This window comes from Pelodiscus sinensis, unplaced genomic scaffold, assembly GCF_049634645.1.
Source record: "Pelodiscus sinensis isolate JC-2024 unplaced genomic scaffold, ASM4963464v1 ctg68, whole genome shotgun sequence".
NCBI classification, from domain to species: domain Eukaryota; kingdom Metazoa; phylum Chordata; order Testudines; family Trionychidae; genus Pelodiscus; species Pelodiscus sinensis.
The window spans coordinates 503,725-524,412 of NW_027466009.1; the positions used below are offsets into that span (position 1 = coordinate 503,725).

At 49.9% G+C, this 20,688-nt stretch overlaps 1 protein-coding gene across 2 annotated transcripts; it reads right to left on the minus strand.

Moving 5' to 3' along the window:
* Positions 1–44: 44 nt before the first annotated feature.
* On the minus strand, positions 45–20,401 carry LOC102458639 (tripartite motif-containing protein 10-like). Of its 2 annotated transcripts, XM_075918107.1 has the most exons (9): positions 14,857–20,401; positions 13,197–13,292; positions 12,480–12,710; positions 12,116–12,138; positions 10,456–10,571; positions 7,820–7,879; positions 5,964–6,155; positions 4,900–5,064; positions 46–3,361 (listed from the first exon to the last, which is right to left on the minus strand). In XM_075918107.1, exons 1-9 carry the CDS (start codon positions 15,454–15,456, stop codon positions 3,186–3,188), a joined length of 1,659 nt encoding a protein of 552 aa, XP_075774222.1. In that variant the 5' UTR covers positions 15,457–20,401; the 3' UTR covers positions 46–3,185. The 2 variants fall into 2 exon arrangements, with proteins under 2 accessions (XP_075774223.1, XP_075774222.1); XM_075918108.1 differs by lacking the exon at positions 5,964–6,155 and having other exon boundaries at positions 45–3,361.
* Positions 20,402–20,688: the final 287 nt, after the last annotated feature.

Here is a 20,688-nt window from a genome sequence, read left to right on the forward strand (position 1 = left end):
GGGCTCTGCCCCTGTTCTCTGAGATGTCAGAGGGAAATCGTAACAAAATGACGTCTGGTGTTTAGAAATCAGAAAGCAACGGGGAGAGGGGAAGGATAAATCCAGATGTTCCAGATACTTACAAGGGGAGCGGGGAGGGAAATTATTTCCTGGGTGAATCAAAGCTGAAATTTACATCTTGCTCTTTTTCTGAAGAGAGGGGGATTCCGCATGCCCCTGATGCAGGCCTACCATAATTTAGTCTCCCCAAAAGAGGATGCTGCTGGAGGGGAAAGGTTCAACAAGCGGGGGGAGACAAAGGAAATTAAATCTATGAATTTCACCCCTCAACGGGCTGTTTTCCTTTGGCAATGAGGGATTAAAGAAAACATTCAACACGCAGGGTGGATGAAAATTGGAATTGATATCGCAATGAAAACTTTAAACTAGAGAGCTTCTTTAACTTGGACTTTTAAAACAATTTATTTTAAAAAAATCAATTTTTAAAATGGTAACAATCCAAGGTAAATTATAAAGGTCTATAATCTAGTAAAATCATTTAAATTAAATATACATACATTAATATGCAAACAGTGTATGGTTGCTGCAGAAGTTTTACACAAAAACAAACTGTTGAACTGGTAGAAATCTCTGACTAAGCACTTGGAACTGTTACACATACACAATTCTGTCATTCACACTCCCTGGGGGTACCCCCCGTTACCCATCTTTGGGCTCAGGCATAACCTTTCTATGGCTTTCTAACTGCAGGGTTTTTGTGCAAAAATCTTTTTGCAGAAGAGATCTTCCTCAAAAACTTCTTGTGCAAAAGCGCGTCTACACCTCAAAAGCATAAGGTAAAAGTGATGTGCTTTTGTGCAAGAGAGCATCCACACTGCATGGATACTCTTGCATAAGAATGGCCATCAGAGCACCTGTGCTTTTGCCGATAGGGGTTTCTTGTGCAAAACCCCTCCGGAGCACCCACACCTGCCTTTTTGCACAAGAGCTGTAGCACTAAAAGGACTTATTCCTTGTGGGAAGAGAAAAAACTCTACCGCAAAAAGCCTTCTCTTCTGCTGATGTTAATGTTTACTGTGAAAACAGTCTGGTTGCTTTCCAAACTTTGGATGTTAAAATTCAGAAGTACCCAACATTTTATGTAGGAGAATGGTTTATTATAAAAGACTGTACATAAACTTTAACAAGTTATATACAAATTGGCTGCGTCTAGACTGGCAAGTTTTTCCGCAAAAGCAACTGCTTTTGCACAAAAATTTGCCAGCTGTCTACACTGGCCGCTTGATTTTGTCCAAAAGCACTGACGTTCTACTGTCCGAAATCAGTGCTTCTTGCGCAAATGCTTTGACGTTCCCGTTCGGGCAAAAGCCCTTTTCTGGAAATGTTTTTGCACAAGAGGGCCAGTGTAGACAGGTAAAAACTGTTTTGCACAAAAAAGCCCCAATGGCGAAAATGGCGATTGGGGCTTTCTTGCGCAAAACCGCATCTAGATTGGCACGGACGCTTTTCCACAAAAAGTGCTTTTGCGGAAAAGCGTCCGTGCCAATCTAGATGCTCTTTTCCGCAAATGCTTTTAATGGAAAAACTTTTCTGTTAAAAGCATTTGCAGAAAATCATGCCAGTCTAGAGGTAGCCATTAAGTGAAGACTTTCCAATTTATAAAGAAAATACAGATAAATTATTGGTTGATAATGTTTCAGAAAGTGAAATTAACAGTTAAAAAAGCAGAAAGCCTTTGGAAGTTACAATGTCTTTTAGGAAGTTGAGGGAGTTTTGATGTTTCTAAATTTACACTAGAAAACAAATGAGGCAGTGACCAATCAAGCTTCCAACTACCAGTTTTATAGCACTTCTATTAAGAAGTGTATATTGAACACTCCACTAGGACAGCACCTTGAAGTCCAAAATAAATCCTTGGTACATACAATAGAGTATGCAGCATAACGTGCGCAGGTAAGTGAAGCACTCCAGTTTTGTACAAAATGAAGTGAGCGTCCCATTTGACTTTTTTCCCGAGTGCCATAATGCAGAGGAGAGGCAAAGTGTATTTGTTACTTTCCAATAATAATTAGGATGTTTATGTCTGTTCCCCTACAACTGCTCTGACTGCCTAGCTGGTGTATTATCAGTTCTGAACACAGCTGCTCTCCTGTTGATCTAGCATCATTTGTATTTATCAATGTCAGTTGCAACAAACTGAAACCAATTATTAAATTACAAGTTCAACATTCAGCTGAGAATCCTTTTTCAAGTACTTCATTTTAGCAGTACTTCAACCCTTTACACAAGTTACTTTTGAAAGAAGATTGTGGTAAGTGGCTAATGTTTAGGTTTTGCATATGTTTGCCCACTAATCTCAATGTTAAATAAGGCTATAACACTTGTATTTAGTTTAGTACGGTGCTTGCAGTAACATAATCAAACTGACTTACGTGGCAAAACAATTAGAAGTGCTGACAAAGTAATGGACAAGACCTTTGGTTCCACTTATATATTTATGACTGGAAAAGTTGTAATGTAAATATACTCATTAAAAAAAAAGCCTGGTACAAATTACACGTACATAAGACCACCTATTTTTTATTCACATGGACACCTTAGAGACGCAAGCGATTCATCATAATAGACTTTAGTGAATCCTCCAGATAAAGATTATAATGCATTGGAAGCATCTTGGATTTAAAAAAATATATATTTCAATACACAAGTTTGCACGCATGATTTAAACAATTATAATTCAAGAATGAGCAAGAGGTTTAACAAAAAGTAATATGACCAGCACGGACATTAAACTTTTCACCCAGATTTTAATATGTTAGTTTAACATAGTTAGTTAACATGCGGCACTGAAAAAATGTAATGGTACAATTTGAATCGTGGTTCAGTAAATATTATACCCTGGTTCCCAAGAATATTTAGGCTGGTCATAAAATTAACAATGCACAAGTAAATAGGCATAACCATTAATAGACAGATGCTTGTTTTACAAACTACTATCAGTTAAGACAAGCTGCCGCCAGAAATTTATGCTTATGGAGATGGACATTCTTCAATCACACCATTAAAACAGAATGGCCTGAAAAGATAGACACATTTTTTTAAGTTTGTTAAGACAATTGTATTTACCTCTTGTAAATAATCATGGTATGATTGAATACAAGATCCAACTTCAAAAACAAACGATTTTAATCTGCACAGTGCTTGATGGATTCAACATAATTCCCAGGGAAGAGGCCAGTTTCTTGATTGCAAACTCCTTCATACCACCCATTGTCATTCTTCTTTGTCACATAAATGATTGCACCTTTCTTAAATGATAGCTCATCATCCATGTCCTTCGTGTAGTCATATAGAGCAACAACTAGGAAGGAGGAGTCAGACAAGTTAGTCTGGTGTGCACCTTCATCAAGGAGACAACATTTTGAAGTGCAGGTCTCATTTTTAAAATTACTAGTACGGACATCTAAGGGTTTTCAGTGTTGGTCTCTGGCTCATATTTAAACATGCTGGCTACTTCTAGACTGGCATGATTTTCCGCAAATGCTTTTAACGAAAAAGCTTTTCCGTTAAAAGCATTTGTGGAAAAGAGCGTCTAGATTGAAACAGACGCTTTTGCACAAAAGCACTTATTGCGGAAAAGAGTCCGTGCCAACCTAGATGAGGTTTTGCGCAAGAAAGCCCTGATCGCCATTTTCGTGATCAGGGCTTTTTTGCGCAAAACAATACTGCGTTGTCTACACTGGCCCTCTTGCGCAAAAGCATGTAATTATGTAAATGAAGACAAGACATAAATACCAGAGGGCCAAATCAATGTTCTACATGCAGCCTTAATTCTGGTCTTTCCAAAGCATTGGGTGCTTGACTTTTGAACCTTAGGGTGTGTCTAGACTACAGGGTTTTGTCAACAAAAGTGGACTTTTGTAGACAAAACTATACCTGCGTCTACACTCAACAGTTTTCTCGATGGCTGTAAACCTCATTCTACGAGGAATAACGCCTTTTGTTGACAGAGTTCTGTCGATAGAAGGCGTTATTGCATCTACACTGTCCTTTGCGTCCACACTGTCATGTCGACAAAACGGCTTGCTTTGTCGACAGAACTGGATGTAGTCTAGACGCTCTATGTCGACGGAAGTTTTGTCGACATAGACAGTATCTGTCGACAAAACTTCTGTTGACAGAAGCCTGTAGTCTAGACGTACCCTTAACCATGGTTTTATGGATTCAAGGTTTTTTTTGAAAGTGAAAACAAGTTTAGACATACCCTTATGACTCTGAAACTGTTTTATTCTCTGTAGTGGCAGTCAAACCATTTTAAACATCAGACTACAGGGAACATGTAGCTGGCACGAGTTGTCACAAATATTTTCTTAGCACAGACTAATCTTACAGCTAGGAAATGGCTTGTTTTTTTCTGTAAAATTAATTAACATTCCCAATCTTATGAGCTCCATAAGGAGTTCTGTATGCAAGCAAGATTCAAAATACTCTAAGGCATTTACCAAACAAAACAACATTTTATTAAAAAGCCACCTTCGTTATCTCACTTATTAAGCATCAAGGAAGAAAACATAAGTTTGAAGCTCCATTGGTCTTTCAATTAGTTATTTCTGGATAGATCTCTGGCAGTGCTGACACAGCCATAGCTGGTCTGTTTAACAAACAAAATGAATGAAATCCAATGTACTGCTATTTCTTATAATGCATTACTTATCCACTTCAGAGTGCTGGTGTATCATTTAATGTGGCATCAAGGACTGGATTTGTTACACTGGACACAGCCACTGGGCAGATTATAACCCATCTTTCCTAAATTTTGATTGAGCAGGGAGATTTTAGATTCCTTTTGTCCAACCCTGCAAGTTAACTTGCAGTTACACGAACTGATTCATCTCTTACCTTTCTCAGTATAGTTTTTAGGTGCCCAGGCAGGGTCTCCATCTGCAGCTTCCTCCTCCTCATAATCCACAGGAGGGGGAGAGGGAGTGGAAGGAGGAGAAGAAGCACCAAGCATCAGCATCTCGTCTGGAAGTGGTGCCGAGGGAAGAGTTGGACTGTCAGCAGCTAAAAAAATATTTGGAGATTTGCATTAGAAACAGGAATGTAAACCTTGTAGAGAAAGACACCACATGCACTACAAAACCATGCACTGCTTAGACACAGAGGCTTTCCATGTTAAAGCTACAAACACAGCTGTGTTATTAGTGGTCAAAACTATCTATAAGTTCTACTAGCGTCAAAGCAAATGCTCCAGATGGATATGAGTCAACAATGCGCCCCTGTAGCCAAGAAGGCTACTGGCATATTAGGGGCATTAGAAGGAGCATTGCCAGCAGATCTAGAGAAGTGATTATTCCCCTTTATTCGGCACTGGGGTGGCCACATCTGGAGTATTGTGTCCAGTTCTGGGGCCCCCACTATAGAAAGGATGTGGACGCATTGGAGAGGGTCCAGCGGAGGGTGACTAAAATGATTAGGGGGCTGGAGCACATGACCTGTGAGGAGAGACTGAGGGATTTGGGTCTGTTTAGTCTGCAGAAGCGAAGAGCGAGGGGGGATTTGGTAGCAGCCTTCAACTTCCTGAAGGTGGGTTCCAAAGAGGATGGAGAGAGGCTGTTCTCAGTAGTGACAGATGGCAGAACAAGGAGCAATGGGCTCAAGTTGCAGTGTGGGAGGTCTAGGTTGGATATTTGGAAAAACTATTTCCCTGGGAGGGTGGGGAAGCATGGGGATGGGTTCCCTAAAGAGGTGGTGGAATCTGCATCCCTAGAGGTGTTTAAGTTTTGGCTTGACACCACCCTGGCTGGGTTGATTTAATTGAGATCGGTCCTGCCTTGGGCAGGGGGCTGGACTTGATGACTCCTGAGTCTCTTCCAGCTCTAGGATTCTAAGTTTGGATCGAGTAGGGAGATTTTGGATTCCTTTCGTCCAGCCCCATGTGCCTGAAATGGTTCTTCTCTTACCATTCTCAACATAGCTTTTAGGTTCCCAAACAGGGTCCCCATCTGCATAAGAATCATTGTACTGCCCTATTGCAGCTTCTTCCTCATCATAATCCACAGGAGGGGGCGTGGGAATGGAAGGAGGAGGAGAAGCACCAAACATCGGCATCTTATCTGGAGGTGGTGGAGGGGAATGAGCTGGACTGTCAGCAACTAAAAAAAAGTTTGGAGATTTTTATTAGAAACAGGAATGTAAATACTAGGCTGTGCGTGGCAGAGGAAGACACAGCATGCACTACAAAACCATGCACTGCTTAGACACAGAGGGATACGTCTAGACTGGCATGATTTTCTGCAAATGCTTTTAACGGAAAAGTTTTCCGTTAAAAGCATTTTCGGAACAGAGCGTCTAGATTGGCATGGACGCTTTTCCGCAAAAGCACTTTTTGCAGAAAAGCGTCCGTGCCAATCTAGACGCGCTTTTCAGTAAAAAAGCCCCGATCGCCATTTTCGCCATCGGGGCTATTTTGCGGAAAACAAATCTGAGCTGTCTACACTGGCCCTTTTGTGCAAAAGTTTTGTGCAAAAGGACTTTTGCCCGAACGGGAGCAGCATAGTATTTCCACAAGAACACTGACAATCTTACATGAGATCGTCAGTGCTTTTGTGGAAATTCAAGCAGCCAGTGTAGACAGCTGGCAAGTTTTTCCAGAAAAGCGGCTGATTTTCCGGAAAAACTGGCCAGTCTAGACGCAGCCAGAGGCTTTACATGCTAAACCTACAAAACACAACTGTGTTATTAGTGGTCAGATCTATGTATAAGTGCTACTGGTGTCAAAACAGACGCGCCAGGGACATAAGCTGATTGTCAGTGGGTAGAACGGCGTGTTTCCCCCATCTGCATAGAGAAGTGACTAGATGCAATATGGACATGTGCAAAGGGAATGGCAGAGGCATCCTCAGAACCACGAGAGAACTCAATGAATCAGACGTTTGAGGAGGCTTTGTAAATCCCGTGTTACTCCATTTTGTACACGCTTCAGATTTCTGCCATTCTGAGCGCTGATTCATTTGCATCCATCTTAGCTGGCAAGTCAGCTTTTTACAAAACGCGGTACAGGACAAGAAGGGAGGGACGTCGTTAGTGTGTCAGATAAGAGAAAGGAAGAAGAAGACAGAATATTATAGACAGTGGAAACGCTTGGTACAGCCCCCGAGTTTACAGGATAACCTAAGGCTATGTCGACACTGGTGAGCTATCGTGCAAGAACGGCCGTTCTTCTGCAGAGCATCCACACTGCCCGCCCGCTCTTGCGCAAGAAGAGTTACAGGACGGCGTGGGAAGAGAGGGCTTTGTGCGGAAGAGCTACGCTCTTTTTTAACAGGTGTAAGCCCTCTTGTGCAAGACAGCAGTGTGGACACGCGTCAGGGGTTTCTTGTGTAAGAAAGCCCTATGGCTAAAATGGCCATGGGAGCTTTCTTGTGCAAGAGAGCTCCCACACGGCCATGGTTGCTCTTGTGCAAAAGCACAGCTCGCACATGGCAGTGTGGACATGTTCCTGTGCAAGACTTCTTGCACAAGAACCCTTGCACAAGATGTTCTTGCACAATAACCTGCCAGTGTAGACATAGCCTATGAGTACAGGCCCTGGATTCCTGCGTAGTGAACCCCCAATTCTGCCTGTCCTCAGCCCGGCTGTTAGTTCTATCCCTGCCCATCCCCTGCTTCTGCCTGTCCCCTGGGGGCAGGGGCAGTTTGTGGCTCTTGTTTCCATGGCTGGCTCCTGGCCAGTGGTGCTAAGCAGCCTGCCCGATTCCTGCCCTGGCAGTGGCCAGCAGTCCTGGCTCTGGGGGGGATGAGGCCCGAGGCAGCTCACCTGGTCTGTGTGCTCCAAGGGGGTCCCCACTTTGTGTCCCCAGTGCAGCCGGCAGAGTGTCTGGGGAAGGAGAGGGGAGATTCAGGTTTGCACAGGGAGCCCAGAGCTGGGTTGTCATGTCACAGACACACACTCATGACAAGGGCTGAAATCTCTTGTTTCCTCTCTCACTCTGGTACCTCCCGGCCCTGGACCCGACATCCCCACAGCCCCGTGACCGTCCCAGGAGGGACAAGCTGTGGGTGAGATTTACCGTTCCCTCCGCATCCCCTCCCGCCCCTCAGACCCCAGCGGGTTTGTCTCACTCGCTCACGGCCTTTGCCAGGACCCGACATAGACCCTGCAAAGACTTTCCCTTAAAAGTCACTTCACCCCCTTTGGATCTTCTCACGCCGATGGGCGGGTCAAAGTTTGCAAACTCCTGGCTCAGGCTGGGAGCAGCGGGGCTGTTTGCTCACGACGGGGCCTCGGCCTCCAGAGGCAGCAATCGGAATAAGGAGAAATTCACTTTATCCCTGGGGAAACTGAGGCAGGGGTGGTGGGCTCCATGGGCCAGGTTCACCCTGTGGTGGCAGAGCAGGGCGGGGAGGCCACTTGTGACCTGCTGCTCAGTGGCTGCCGGGGCCGGGGCCGGGACTGGCTCAGGCTCGGGCAGAGTCACATCCCAGTTGCAATGGCCCCGTGTGCCTGGGCCAGGGCGCAGAGAGCCAGGGGCCCAGTGTCACACGGCCCCCGTCCCTCTGTCCCTCCCCCCACCCTTCCCCAGCTCCGCCCCTCCCCAGCCCTCTCAGGGACACCCCCGTCCCTTTTCCCCGACCCTCCCCATCCTCACCCCCTCCCCACTCCTCTCAGGGACAGGCCTTGGGCGTGCCGCTGCTGGGAGGAGGCACAAGACCCCCATGTTGGAGGGACCCCTCGCTGCGGGGGGGGGGGGGCGTTCTCCTTCCCTGCAGCCCCTTGGCCCAGACGGGCTGCCAGGCGGGACCAGAGCTCAGGGAGGGGCTGGGCCCAGCTCGAACCCGCAGCGTTTAATTTTAGGTTTAGATTTTGGGTGCTGATTTTAGGCCCTGGGCCTGGGTCTCAGTGGGGCTGTGAAGGGGTAACTGGTCAAGCTGATAACCAGTAAGCATCAGCCTAATGCTCACTGGTTCCAGTTAACTGGTAACCGGGCTGGGCTGGGGTAGAAGAACCAGCCCCAGTTCGGGGGCTGTGAGCGGCCTCAGCACGGGGGGGAGCCCCACGGGTTGCGCTGCTGGACAAAAATGTTGTGAGCACACAAGGGGCTTGCAGACACCCCAACTCTGCTGCTGCGGAGCAGCTGAGAAAGCCTAGAAACCGGCGTGCAGAGAAGCGCCCCGGGCCCGTCGGCCCGCGCCGAGTGGAAGGAACAAATCAGAAAAGGGACAAAGGTGAAAAGTGCTTGGGAAAGTCTCTGATGATTAAACACGTCCTGCGTGTGCAGCCTGGCCTCAGGCGCTCCGGCCCAGGACTGCGCGATCAATACACCCGCCTCCCCTAGCCTCAGATGGAGCCAGAAATTGCCCCCAATCAGCCCAATCAGCACCCCTGGTCATTCACAGCCCCATCCCTCACCTGCCTGGAGTTGTTTCTCCCACCCTTCTTCCCCTCTCTGCCCCCCCCCCCACCTGCTACCCAGCTCTGATCCCCCCGCCCCCAGCGCTCATGTGCCCAGCCTGTTTCCTTCCCGTCTCTGCACCTCCCGGGCCAGCTCTTCCCCCAGCCGTCCTATTCTCCCCACCTTGGCTCCTCCCTCCCAGCCACCCCTGCCTGCCTCCTCCCCCACCTCTCCGCTCTTCTTGGTCGTTTCCCTTCTCAGCTCCGTTCCTCCATCCCCCACCTCTGGTTCCCCGCAGCCCCATGCCCAGTCCCAACCCCATTCACATGGCTACAACCTTGCAAGGATTGCTGCTGCCCCAGAGCTGTCTCCTCCCCTTGGCTCTGCCTTCCTAGTGCAACTGGGGACTTCTCTCCCGACCTGAATTCTGCTTACCCAGGGCTCACATCAGAATACAACTCTGGGCTGGGACTTGGGAGCATGCGCCTAGGAGCCTGCAGCCTTCCCGGGTGATGTAGAAGGGCCCAGGGCCCCCAGCTACCACTACTGTCACCCAGGGATCCGAGGCCTCTTTAAACTGCCCAAGGTCCTGAGAAATTGCCCCTTTTAACCCCTCCCTCCCATTGGCAGACCTGTGCGTGAGCAGTTTACTGCGTACACAAGATACTCACTGTTCCTAACACACAAAGGTGACTGGAACAGAACTCATGGGTAAGTAATCTGGCCGTGCGTAACATGTCAGCCTTGGAAGGGGCAGTCAGAGCACCACAGGAGAAATGCATCATGCCCCACCTATGCCCCAGGGGAAGGGAACTGGGCGTGTTTCTTTCTCTATGTCTGTCGTTTCTCACTCTCATCGTCACTGTAATTACATGGCAGGTATTTGGAACAATTAAGAGGTTGAATCAATCAACACTAATGACTTGCATCCCAACTCTGCACCGTTCTCACCCCACAAATAAATAGAAGCTTAATCTAATTATGAACCAATTATGGACCATTCTCTTTCCACAATCTCAGCTGCTTAATTCACTTTCTCCTCCTCCATCCCCCCAGGTACCTTTGAACTCCCTCAGCGTCTCCGACAGCGCAATCACTTTTTGGGAGAAACCACGGACTTGTTCTTCCAGTTGAGGAGCCATCTCCTCTGGCTGCTGGGCCTGCCCCTCCTCACACCTGGAGAGAAACAACGTCCCATAGTGACCCTACACGGAGTGACTCCGTTCTTACCCTCTGGCCAGTGAGTCGCTGCTCTGATGGGCCTGGAGTTAGAATCCCTCCAGTTCTCCCAGCCTGAGAGCAGATGCAGCACAACTCATGACCAGGCAATGTTCCCCTCAATGGACCCATTAATAGTCTTAAAATATGGCCTGGAGAGCCCAGCTCTGGGGACAAAGAGGAATTGAGTCTCCACAGCCAATTCACTCCTGGGCCTCCAGATGCTGAGGGGCGGGAAGTTCCCAGGGGAAGGGCCGTAGAATCTGCCCACTGGGAGCTAGACTGAGACACCAGCTCCCCCTCCCCAGCTCAGGTCTCCAAACAGCCCTCGGGCAGGAAAAACTCTTGATCCCTGCTGCCCTGGGCTGAATGGTGTCTAGTGACGAGCAGGGACAGGACCACGTTCCATCCCTCAGTCCTGGGGCAGCCAGTCCTCAGGGAGGTGACAGCTCTAGGAACTACTTGTGGTCAGACTTCGCCAGTGAATGGAGAATTCCAGAGTGCTTTGTGCAGGTGTGAGCCCCTCAGGCTGAAGTTGCTCAGAGAGATTTGTGATCTTCCCCACACATTTGGCTGTAGAGCCCTAGGGAGATGAGGCACTAACATCATCTCCAAGCTCACAGCATTGTACAGTGTGAGGGTGTGATGAATCGGAGGGGAAATATCTCTTTCTAGACTTCCCAAACATTTCCTTCAAGTGTTAAACCAGAACATCTCCAGGAAGTGTAGGCAAGGAGCTAGGAGAGCCAATGGGAAGAGAGTGTGAGATATGAATTGAAGCAGTGATCTGCCTTCAGCAGTCTTTGTGTGGACAGAAGAGGGCTGGAGGAGATGGATTGAGCTAGGAACCAGGCATGGAATTTCCAGTGATATTCATATCTAGAAAGGAATAAACCTTGAACAACAGATACGTGAGTAGAACAGAGAATGTTTAGTTAGATGCAATCAGGTTATTTTCTTTAGTTTTGAACTCTGTGCTGAGTCATACACTGTAACTTTTAAACTGAATCCCAGGGTAGCAATTATCTGTGTTTTTTATCTGCCTTTTTTTCCAGTGGCTCTGTTGCACTTACCAACCAAGTATGCTTTAGCAAGTATGCTTGCTTTCTTTTGTTAATAAAATCACCATTGTAAGACTAGGATATGATTCCTGTGTCCTAGAAAGCCGGAGGTTCTGTGTGTACATGCCTGAGACTGAAAGGTTGGCTATTAAGAAATTGCAGTTTGTTTTCATGCTCTTTCCTGTGGGAGGGTAAAAGAGGTTGAGGGTACCCACAGGAAGGAATTCTCAAGTGTGGCTTCCTGGGTTCTCAAAGTGGGTTTTGCGTTTGGCTGGTGGCAGCTTTCCAACAAGGTCAGAGAAACTGTGACCTTGGGGAGTTTTTAAGCAGAAGCCTTCAGTGGCAGGGTGATCCAACATCTCTTGTGGGCCCCACCTTCTGCACTCGAAGTGCCAGAGCAGGGAACAGCTTTGACAAATGAGAAGTCAGAGAGCCACGTACCTGCTCAAGGTGCTTCTGACATCCTGGAGGAGAGACAGAGAGGGAAAGAGAGAGAGAGAAAAGAATCACAATCCCATAAGTCACACAGGGAATACCCATCAGACATACAACGGGGACCCAGAGAAGGGATTTTGCAAACATGGGAAAAGAGGCCCTGCCCTGGCCCCAGGACCATGGATTCCCTGAGTGAATCCATCATCTTTAATATCTCTGTGTCTGTAACTCTGCAAAACCCAACAGTCGCTCACATGTCAGCAAAGCACCCGCCGAGTTACACCCAGACCTGACGGCTGCACCCCAGCGCTTGTGATTCAGAAGCCTCCCTTCCCCGTGTGGGGGGCTGGGCTGTTCCCCTCAGTCTCACCTGCAGGAATTCACTCGCTGGCTTCTGACACTTCTCCTCCAGCTCCCGGATCTGCTCGCTGAGACGGGAAATCTGCTCCGAGAGTTTGGTGACAGTGTCCGTCTGTATCTTCACAATCTCCCCCTCCAGCTTCTGCAGCTGGGCCAGCAGGAGTCGCTCCTGTTGCTCCAGGAACTGCCGCAGCTGCTGAAACTCGGCCACAATTTTCTGCCGCTCGGCTTGTGTCTGTTTCTGTGTGAAAACAGGGAAAAGGCTGATCGGGGCAGTAATGGAGCCTGAAGGCCCGTAATATAGTCTGGCAATATTAAGACTATATTTCTAAGACATCTGTACAGGGACCAGCGTTAGGATTGAAAGTTGTATTCTTGTTATATTTGTGTTTTTAGGTTTAATAATGTAGCAATAATGTAGGTTTAATAATACGTCAGATAACATGTTATTATTTTATTAAATTAAGCCCTTTATTAAGCCCTTTTATTTTAAAGTTTAGTGTGTTGAGTAAGGAAGGAAATGGAGTTTCGGAAATAGAGTTGTGTCTATGGTAATAAGACTAGAGGGATGTTGAAGGCTGAAGTTTTAATTATGCACACACATACTATCCCATGAAAATGGAGAATCACGCCCATACCCACATTTGCCAAGGCCACAGAGCAAGCTAACAATAAACAACCCTCCCATCTCCATCTGCCCAGCAGATAAAGAACAACAGGCACCTACCAGACCCGCCTGGCATCTCTTCTCACCGGTCATCTTCAATCCCAGAAGCTTCTCTCTCTGTTCCCTCAGAGTCTCCAGATGGGCCTGGAGTTTTTCCTATAAAACAGAAATGAGTTGGTGGTTTTATGTTGATGACTGTAGGGGAGTTTCAGGGGGTCTTACCCAGGAAAGGTCATGATCCTCTATATTTGTGTTACTCTCTAAGGGTACGTCCAGACGACGGGCTTTTGTCGACAGAGGCTTTGTCGACAGATACCGTTGACCAAGCTTTTTTCAACAAATAGCATCTAGACTACATCCAGTTCTGTAGACAAAGCAAGCCACTTTGTCGACATGACAATGTAGACGCAAAGGACAGTGTAGATGCAATAACACCTTCTGTCGACAGAACTCTGTTGACAAAAGGCGTTATTCCTCGTAGAATGAGGTTTACCGCTATCGACAAAACTGCCGAGTTCTGTCAACGTTATGTCGACGGAACTCGGCGATAGTGTAGATGCAGGTATAGTTTTGTTGACAAAAGTCCACTTTTGTCAACAAACCCTGTAGTCTAGACACACCCTGTAGTCTAGAACACCTGTAGTCTAGAACACCTGTAGGGGGCGTTTTCCCACCCAGACTCCAAGACAATCGTCAGTCTTCCTAGACAGACTTAGTGTGGGATGCAATATCTTCTACCGGCCCAGCTCCTGTTGGTAAAAGAGCTGAACTCTGAGCTCAGGAACAGACGCTTTCCTGGACCTGAATTTCGGGTATGTCTACACAGCAGAGTTTTTCCAAAACACTAAACTTATGTCCACACTGCTATTGTGTTCTTTGGACAGAAAGTCGAAAGAACGGAGGGGTTTTTCTGACATTGGTAAACCTCTTTCTATGAGGAAGAAGCCCTTTTCTGAAAAGGCTTTTAGTGTGTGTGGACACGAAAGAGAGTGTTTTTTCGAAAGAAGAGGCCTCCAGGAAAAAGCACAGGTGCCCTGGTGGCTACTCTGTCCATAGTCATCACAACTGAAATGCGAGATAGCGTCCCATGAATGTGGACACTGTCTTTCGAAAAAGCACATTGCTTTTTCAACACACTTTTGCTGTGTAGACGCTCTCTTTTGAAAAAAAAAGTTTTTCAGACAAATCTCTTCTGGAAAAGCTTCTTCCAAAGGAAGCCTGCAGTCTAGACACAGCCGAAGAGATACACCCGCATAGAGAACATTTGAGAATCCACTGGAAGACAAGAGTCTGAGGGACGCCCGCCAGTGAACTAATGGATAATGTGACAACTTCCCAAACTAGGGGTTCAAGTTCCCTGCCCCCCCCCCCAACTGCTGCCTCCACCTTTGCTACAGCTGGTACCAGCTGAGAGTCAGTGGTGATACTGGGGCTGGATAAACATTTCTGGATGGTGGCAGCAACCTCCAACCCTGTGAACTGTGATTTTAAGGGGAAGTTTTTGGTAACTGGTGGCTACAGAGGCAAGGGTTTTGAGCTCTCTTGTGGGTTCTCAGCTTCTGCCCCAGAAGTGGCTGAGACAGAAGCCTGCCGGGCAGAGCTTTAGGAGGGTCGAGAGATCCGGAGAGAAAATCTAGGAAACGGGGAGATTCTGGGGCTCAGAGAGACTGAGTCTGAAAAGGGAAGGGTAGAACTAACCCGCATCCAGCGTGGGTCCTACCTTGTGTGTCTGGGCAGCCTCATCCAGGGACAGCGCCGTGTGAGATTTGTGCTCGGGGGACTTCCAGCAAACCGCACACACGGCCTCCCAGTCCTCTCTGCAGAACAGATCCAGGGCTTTGCCGTGTCTCCCGCACAGATCCTCTTTGCCTGGGCTGACATTCAGTTGCCTGAGTTTTTCCACGATATTTGTGAGCTGTTGGTTGCTCCGGAGGGCCCCTTTCTGGATTTGGGTTCTGCAGCTGGGGCAGCTCAGGGGGTCAGAGCCCGGCTCTCCCTGTGTCTCACGGTGCCGAGTGATGCAGCCTCGGCAGAAGCTGTGCCCACAGTTTATCCTCACCGGGGCAGTGAGAGAGTCCTGGCAGATGGGACATTTGGATTCCTCTTGGATTTCCTGTGCAGGAGTCGCTGCGGCCATGGCTGCCGGGAGCTCTTTGGACTTCTGTTCTCTCTGCGCCTGGAATGGTTTTGCTGGGAGCCGGAGGCCCACACCCCACCTCCTATCAGCTGCACAGGTGCAGGGTGAGGTGAAGAGAAAGTAGAGATGGGGGTGGAGGGAGGAGCTGCAGAAAGATAAGGGAAGAAGACGGCAGAACAGCATGGGCAGGGAATGGGAGCCGCGGGTATGAAGTAGCAGAGAGGGGGAAAGTAGAGAGGGAAACACAAAAGACAAAAACTTGAACCCAGGTGCTGCCAATACCGCCTGTCAGTGGTTCCCAATCCTTTTTGAAACTGGGGACCAATAAACCCATTCACAAGCTTTTGGAGGTCCGGCAACATTTATTTGCATACATGAATATTCATTACGCAAATGATGAATATGCAAATAAATTGTCACTGGCCCTACCTGTCCAGCAGGTTATTCTGCTCCCCCACCTTCTGGCCCCAATCCAGGCTGCTTTATCAGCCAGCACCAGCTCCCTGGCTTTGTCTGGCGCCAGGCCTTCTCCCTGCGTCCTACCGCCCGCCGGATCTAGCCACGCCCCCAGGAGCATGCCTGGCAGAGATGCCGGGGTGGCGGGCTTTCTCCCAAGAGGGCCACGCCGCCGTGCTCGGCAGCGCAGGGTGCTGCTACCCTGTCACACAAATTAATCGGATCGTGCGCGATAATTTTTCTAAGGACCGGTATTTTTTCTCTAGGGACCGGTACTGGGCCGCAGACCACACTTTGGGAAACACCGCTGCATGTCATTGAAGGCGGGGCTGGATTGGACTCTAGTGTCTACCCCATGCTGCCCCCTTCACTTCCACAGCCCCACTATGGGCTGAGAACCAGCGTGGGCATGCGAACCGAGCTGGGAATCTTCCCTTCTGTAGCTCTGTCGACAGGCCAGCAATCGAACTGGGCCGCTCTCACCTCAAAGTGTTGGCATCCACAGCCTCACGCCGGCTTGAACTGAGACCACACTAGGTGGGAACGAACCCCCGGAGTTACTGCAGTGACACCGTGTGTGCAGGGGAGCGACGTGGCCGAACACCCCACCTCCAGCCTGGGACCAGCCGGGCTCCCGGGTTAAGGTCACAGGCAGCGGGCGTGTGCTGGTGACAAGGCACGAAACCGACAGCAACTCGCTAATCAGCAGCAACCCTTGCGCTGAAGAGGGATTTCAGGGCAAAGCTTTCAGCTTTATGACCCTGCAGTCTGAAGGTCACAGCCGAGCCTGTTCCCGCTGCTGCTGTGCGCTGGAAAGCAGATGTTACCTTTCCGCTTCGTAAAACGCCAGGCACCGCAGGGACAAGAACAACCCACCTCCACCCTCACCCTCATCCCCATTCCAGCTGTCCCAGTCTCTCCCTGGAACCTTTGGCCTCAGCCGCCAGCCAGTGTCTGAGCCTTGATTTTTGATTTTTGAGAAACCCTGGTGTTATCCTTAGAGGCTCGCGGGATCTGTCTCAGGGGAAAAGGCAACACGCCACTTTTATTGCCAATACCCTAGAAAAGCATAAAAACCGACACATAGTCTGGCAGCGCTTTAAAGACTAACAACACACGGAGATGGGACCGGCTACCCCTGAAGAGTAGAAAACCAGTGAGCATCTTCTTCAGAAAGACAAACCCCTGCACACACACAACGTCTTGTCGCTGCTTAACGTTACCAGTCTGTTGCTCACATTAACTCACTGGCCAGGCAAGTTCAATGTGAGGGGGAGGTGCGGGGGTTTCTCTTGGTCCAGACCGACACTCGGATGTTGACATGACAAGACCTAGAGATTCATGCAAGACGCTCCATCTCTGATAGGACTGTTCTCCAATTCAAGGCTATGCATTTTGCTTCGTCAACTCTTAATCAATCACCATCCGTTCTGCTCAATGTCCGGGCGATATTCTTTACTCCGACATCACGATGTGGGTGTCTCCTTCCCAGTGTTATTTCAAGGCTGTCTTATTTGTAACGGCACGCTTGCTTCTTCACACTCCAAGGCTGTTGTGACGATGCGCAATGACTCCGTATGGGAGCCCCCATGGCAAGCGCCTTTCTGGGGCTACAGGGGAGCCCGTGCCAGCTGTGTGCCAGATGCTGTGGGGCCACGGCTCAGCTGACACCCGCGGATATGGCATCAGATATGCTGGGATCCACATTGCGTCGCAGGACGGGGCGGTTTAACGCCAATGACATCCGGCTGACGTCACGCCTGCCGCCAGAAGCAGCGGGCGATTTAAACGCCACCCGGCCCAGAGCCTGAGGCGAGGGGAGAGGAGCGTCTGATGCTGGAGCCGAGGAGGCCCAGCGATCCCCGCTGCTCCAGCCCCTGGAGCAATGGGAGGAGGCGAGCAACAACTATCATGGCTCCTTCCCCACTCTGGCACGATAAATGCAGAAGTGGGGGCCAGCAAGTGTACCCCAAAGCCTTCTCTACCAGGCTTTGGCATAAAACTTCCCCCAAAATCTTAAAAACCTAGATCTTGGGAATAAAACTTCTGCTGCCACCACCCAAATGTTGATAAAGAAATCAGGGGAAAGATCATTTGGGAAATCTCACCCCTAGAATAAAAATCAGGGCACACAATTAACCACTGCCAGGTTAATAAAAAGAAAAGAAAGATATTTTATTATTACAACAGTATTCCTGCTGCAGGCATAATGACTAGATGGGAAGGTAACAAAATATAGCCATGGAGAAACCTCATGGGCTTAGACCTTAGTTACAAAGAAAAGCCAAAACATCTTTTAAGCAGGGCCAGATCTCAGATCCCGCACCCAACCCTTAAAACAATAAAACCTAACGAAACTACCCAAACGTTACCCTACTCACAGAAAATGAAGACTGGTGTCTTGGAGAGAGAGAGAGAGAGAGAGACATGCTTGTCCCTCTCTGTAGCTGCAGAGGACTCACTCAGAGAGACAAAAGGGAGAAAGGAAAAAAACCCAAATTCCTTTGTCCCAGTTTGAAAGTCCCCCCTACATTCCTACTGGCCACTCCACCTGGCTAGGTGTAGTTAACCCCTTAATCCCCAGGCTGCTGGCTAACCCTCATAATCATGACAGCAGCTATGGCTGGAGGGGAGATCCAGGCCGTGACTGGTAGGCGACCAACCCAATGTGCGGTGTTCGGGGAGGGAGGAGAGAGGAAGTAGCCCAGGGCAGGGCGAGAATCAATGCCCGTGGGCTAGTGAGTTGAGGCAGCAGCCCCACTAGCCAGAGTTGGACCTTGGTGTGGTCCAAGTCCTTAGGGCCCTGGGGTGGAGCCCGTGAGTGTGGTCGGGCCATCTGGGGCACGGATATTGCTGGGGTCTCGGAGGGGTTTTGCTTGTGAGGCTTCAGGCAGGCTGCTGAAGCGCTCTGTGGGACTGGTTTGCGGCCTGTTTGGAGAGGTCACCAGTCTGGTAGTCGGCAGGATACTGGACTACGCCACTGTGACAGACCGGGCCGTGTCGGGGCACAGCTGAGGGCGTCCGCTCAGGGTGAATTGCTCAACTTCGGGGCTCCCTACAGCCCCAGACTGGTGACCTCTCCAAACAGGCCGCAAACCAGTCCCACGGAGCGCTGCAGCAGCCTGCCTGAAGCCTCACCATTTTCACCATCGGGGCTTTTTAGCGCAAAACAAATCTGAGCTGTCTACACTGGCCCTTTTACGCAAAAGCTCTGCGCAAAAGGGACTTTTGCCCGAACGGGAGCAGCATCGTATTTCCGCAAGCAGCACTGATTTCAGACAGTAGGAAGTCAGTGGTCTTGCAGAAATTCAAGCAGCCAGTGTAGACAGCTGGCAAGTTTTTCCGCAAAAGCAGCTGCTTTTGTGGAAAAACTTGCCAGTCTGGACACAGCCCTTATGGAAAAACTAACAACTAAACTATCTCTGACTACAAAAAGCCCCTGAGGAGAAGAGCTCGCTCTGTCTGCGACCGAGGGCGGTGAAGAGGGAACTGGCGGGAAGCAGACCGTGTGCGTGAGCAAAAGGGCATGAGCTGCACAAGGCAGTCACTGTACATGTACAGTCTGACCGACTGCTGCTAATGAAAACTCCCATCTGTGGCGCCGGGATGATCCGACATCACAGTGGCGCTCCCACAGTGACATCACTCGAAGAACATTTATTAAAGGAAACATTTCAGGTAAGGTTCCGGGTGCGCAGTTGGCAAAGGAAGGCTCCGTACATCTGTGGTCACGCCTGAGTTCTGGGAAGTTCCTAGGATCCGTTTAAACAGTTTGCAAGAGACACGGTATCGGTAACCAGCATTATCCCAGACTGAGAGGAGAGGGGCCTGGATTCCTCATGCAATTCCCCTCTGGTGAGCGCCCCCCATAGACTAGCTCAGGCAGCTCCCTGCCGGGCCTGCTGGCCTGTCCCAGACACTCCCATCCCCCGTCACTCAGGCTGGGGGCTCACAGCGTCGTGCCAGGGATTTTCTGGGCAGCTACAATCCCAGGCAGCGCCGTTCAGCGTTGCAATAGCCCAGCCCCCGCCTGGAGCTCGCTCCTTGTCTCCAGCTCTGCAGGGAGAGCAACGTTCCCAGCAGGCAGCAGCTTCAGGAGCCAGGGCGGCTGCTTTCCTGAGCCCAGGTGACCCACAGAAGCCCCAAGATGGGGGGGAGGGGAGGGGGGAAGTGAGGGGCAGAGCTGTCGGGTTGGTCGTTTTGTGCATCTTGCTCTGAACTCTCTTGTGCTTTGTGTGGTGCAGTGACTCAGCGCTGCGGGGTGGGACTTGTGTGCAGAGTCTCTGGGCCTGTGCGTGTCTCCGGACAGAGATCACCCTGGCCTGGAGCTCTGGGAGACGGGGGGGTCTCAGCATGTGGGACTCTGCAGGGTCAGCTCGGCTCCAAGGGGCCAGGCAGGGGGTGACACACCTCAGGCAGGGCCTAGAGAGCCTCCCCCCAAGAATGTGTCCAGGGACCCCAAGATTGGGGCAGGGACGGGTCTCTGATTTGGCCCCATTGTTTGTCCTGATTTTACCCCTTCCCCTCTGGCTGCGCCAATGGACCCAGATCTCTGCAAATCGCCTCCTGCTGCTGCAGAGCCTCCAGCTTCCCCCCCAACCCTGCTGGGTTAATTCTGTGTCCTGTAACCCCCACCCCTGCCTGTCCCCAGCCCGGCCCCCACCTCCGCCTGTCCCCAGCCCGGCCCCCACCTCCGCCTGACCCCAGCCCGGCCCCCACCTCCGCCTGTCCTCAGCCCAAACACCCCCCTCCGCCTGTCCCCAGCCCAGCCCCCACCTCTTCCTGTCCCCAGCCCAACCCCCACCTCCGCCTGTCCTCAGCCCAAACACCCCCCTCCGCCTGGCCCCAACCCGCCCCCCTCCTTTGCCTGTCCCCAGCCCGGCCCCCACCTCCGCCTGTCCCAAGCCCAAATACCCACCTCCGCCTGTCCCCAGCCCAACCCCCACCTCCGCCTGTCCC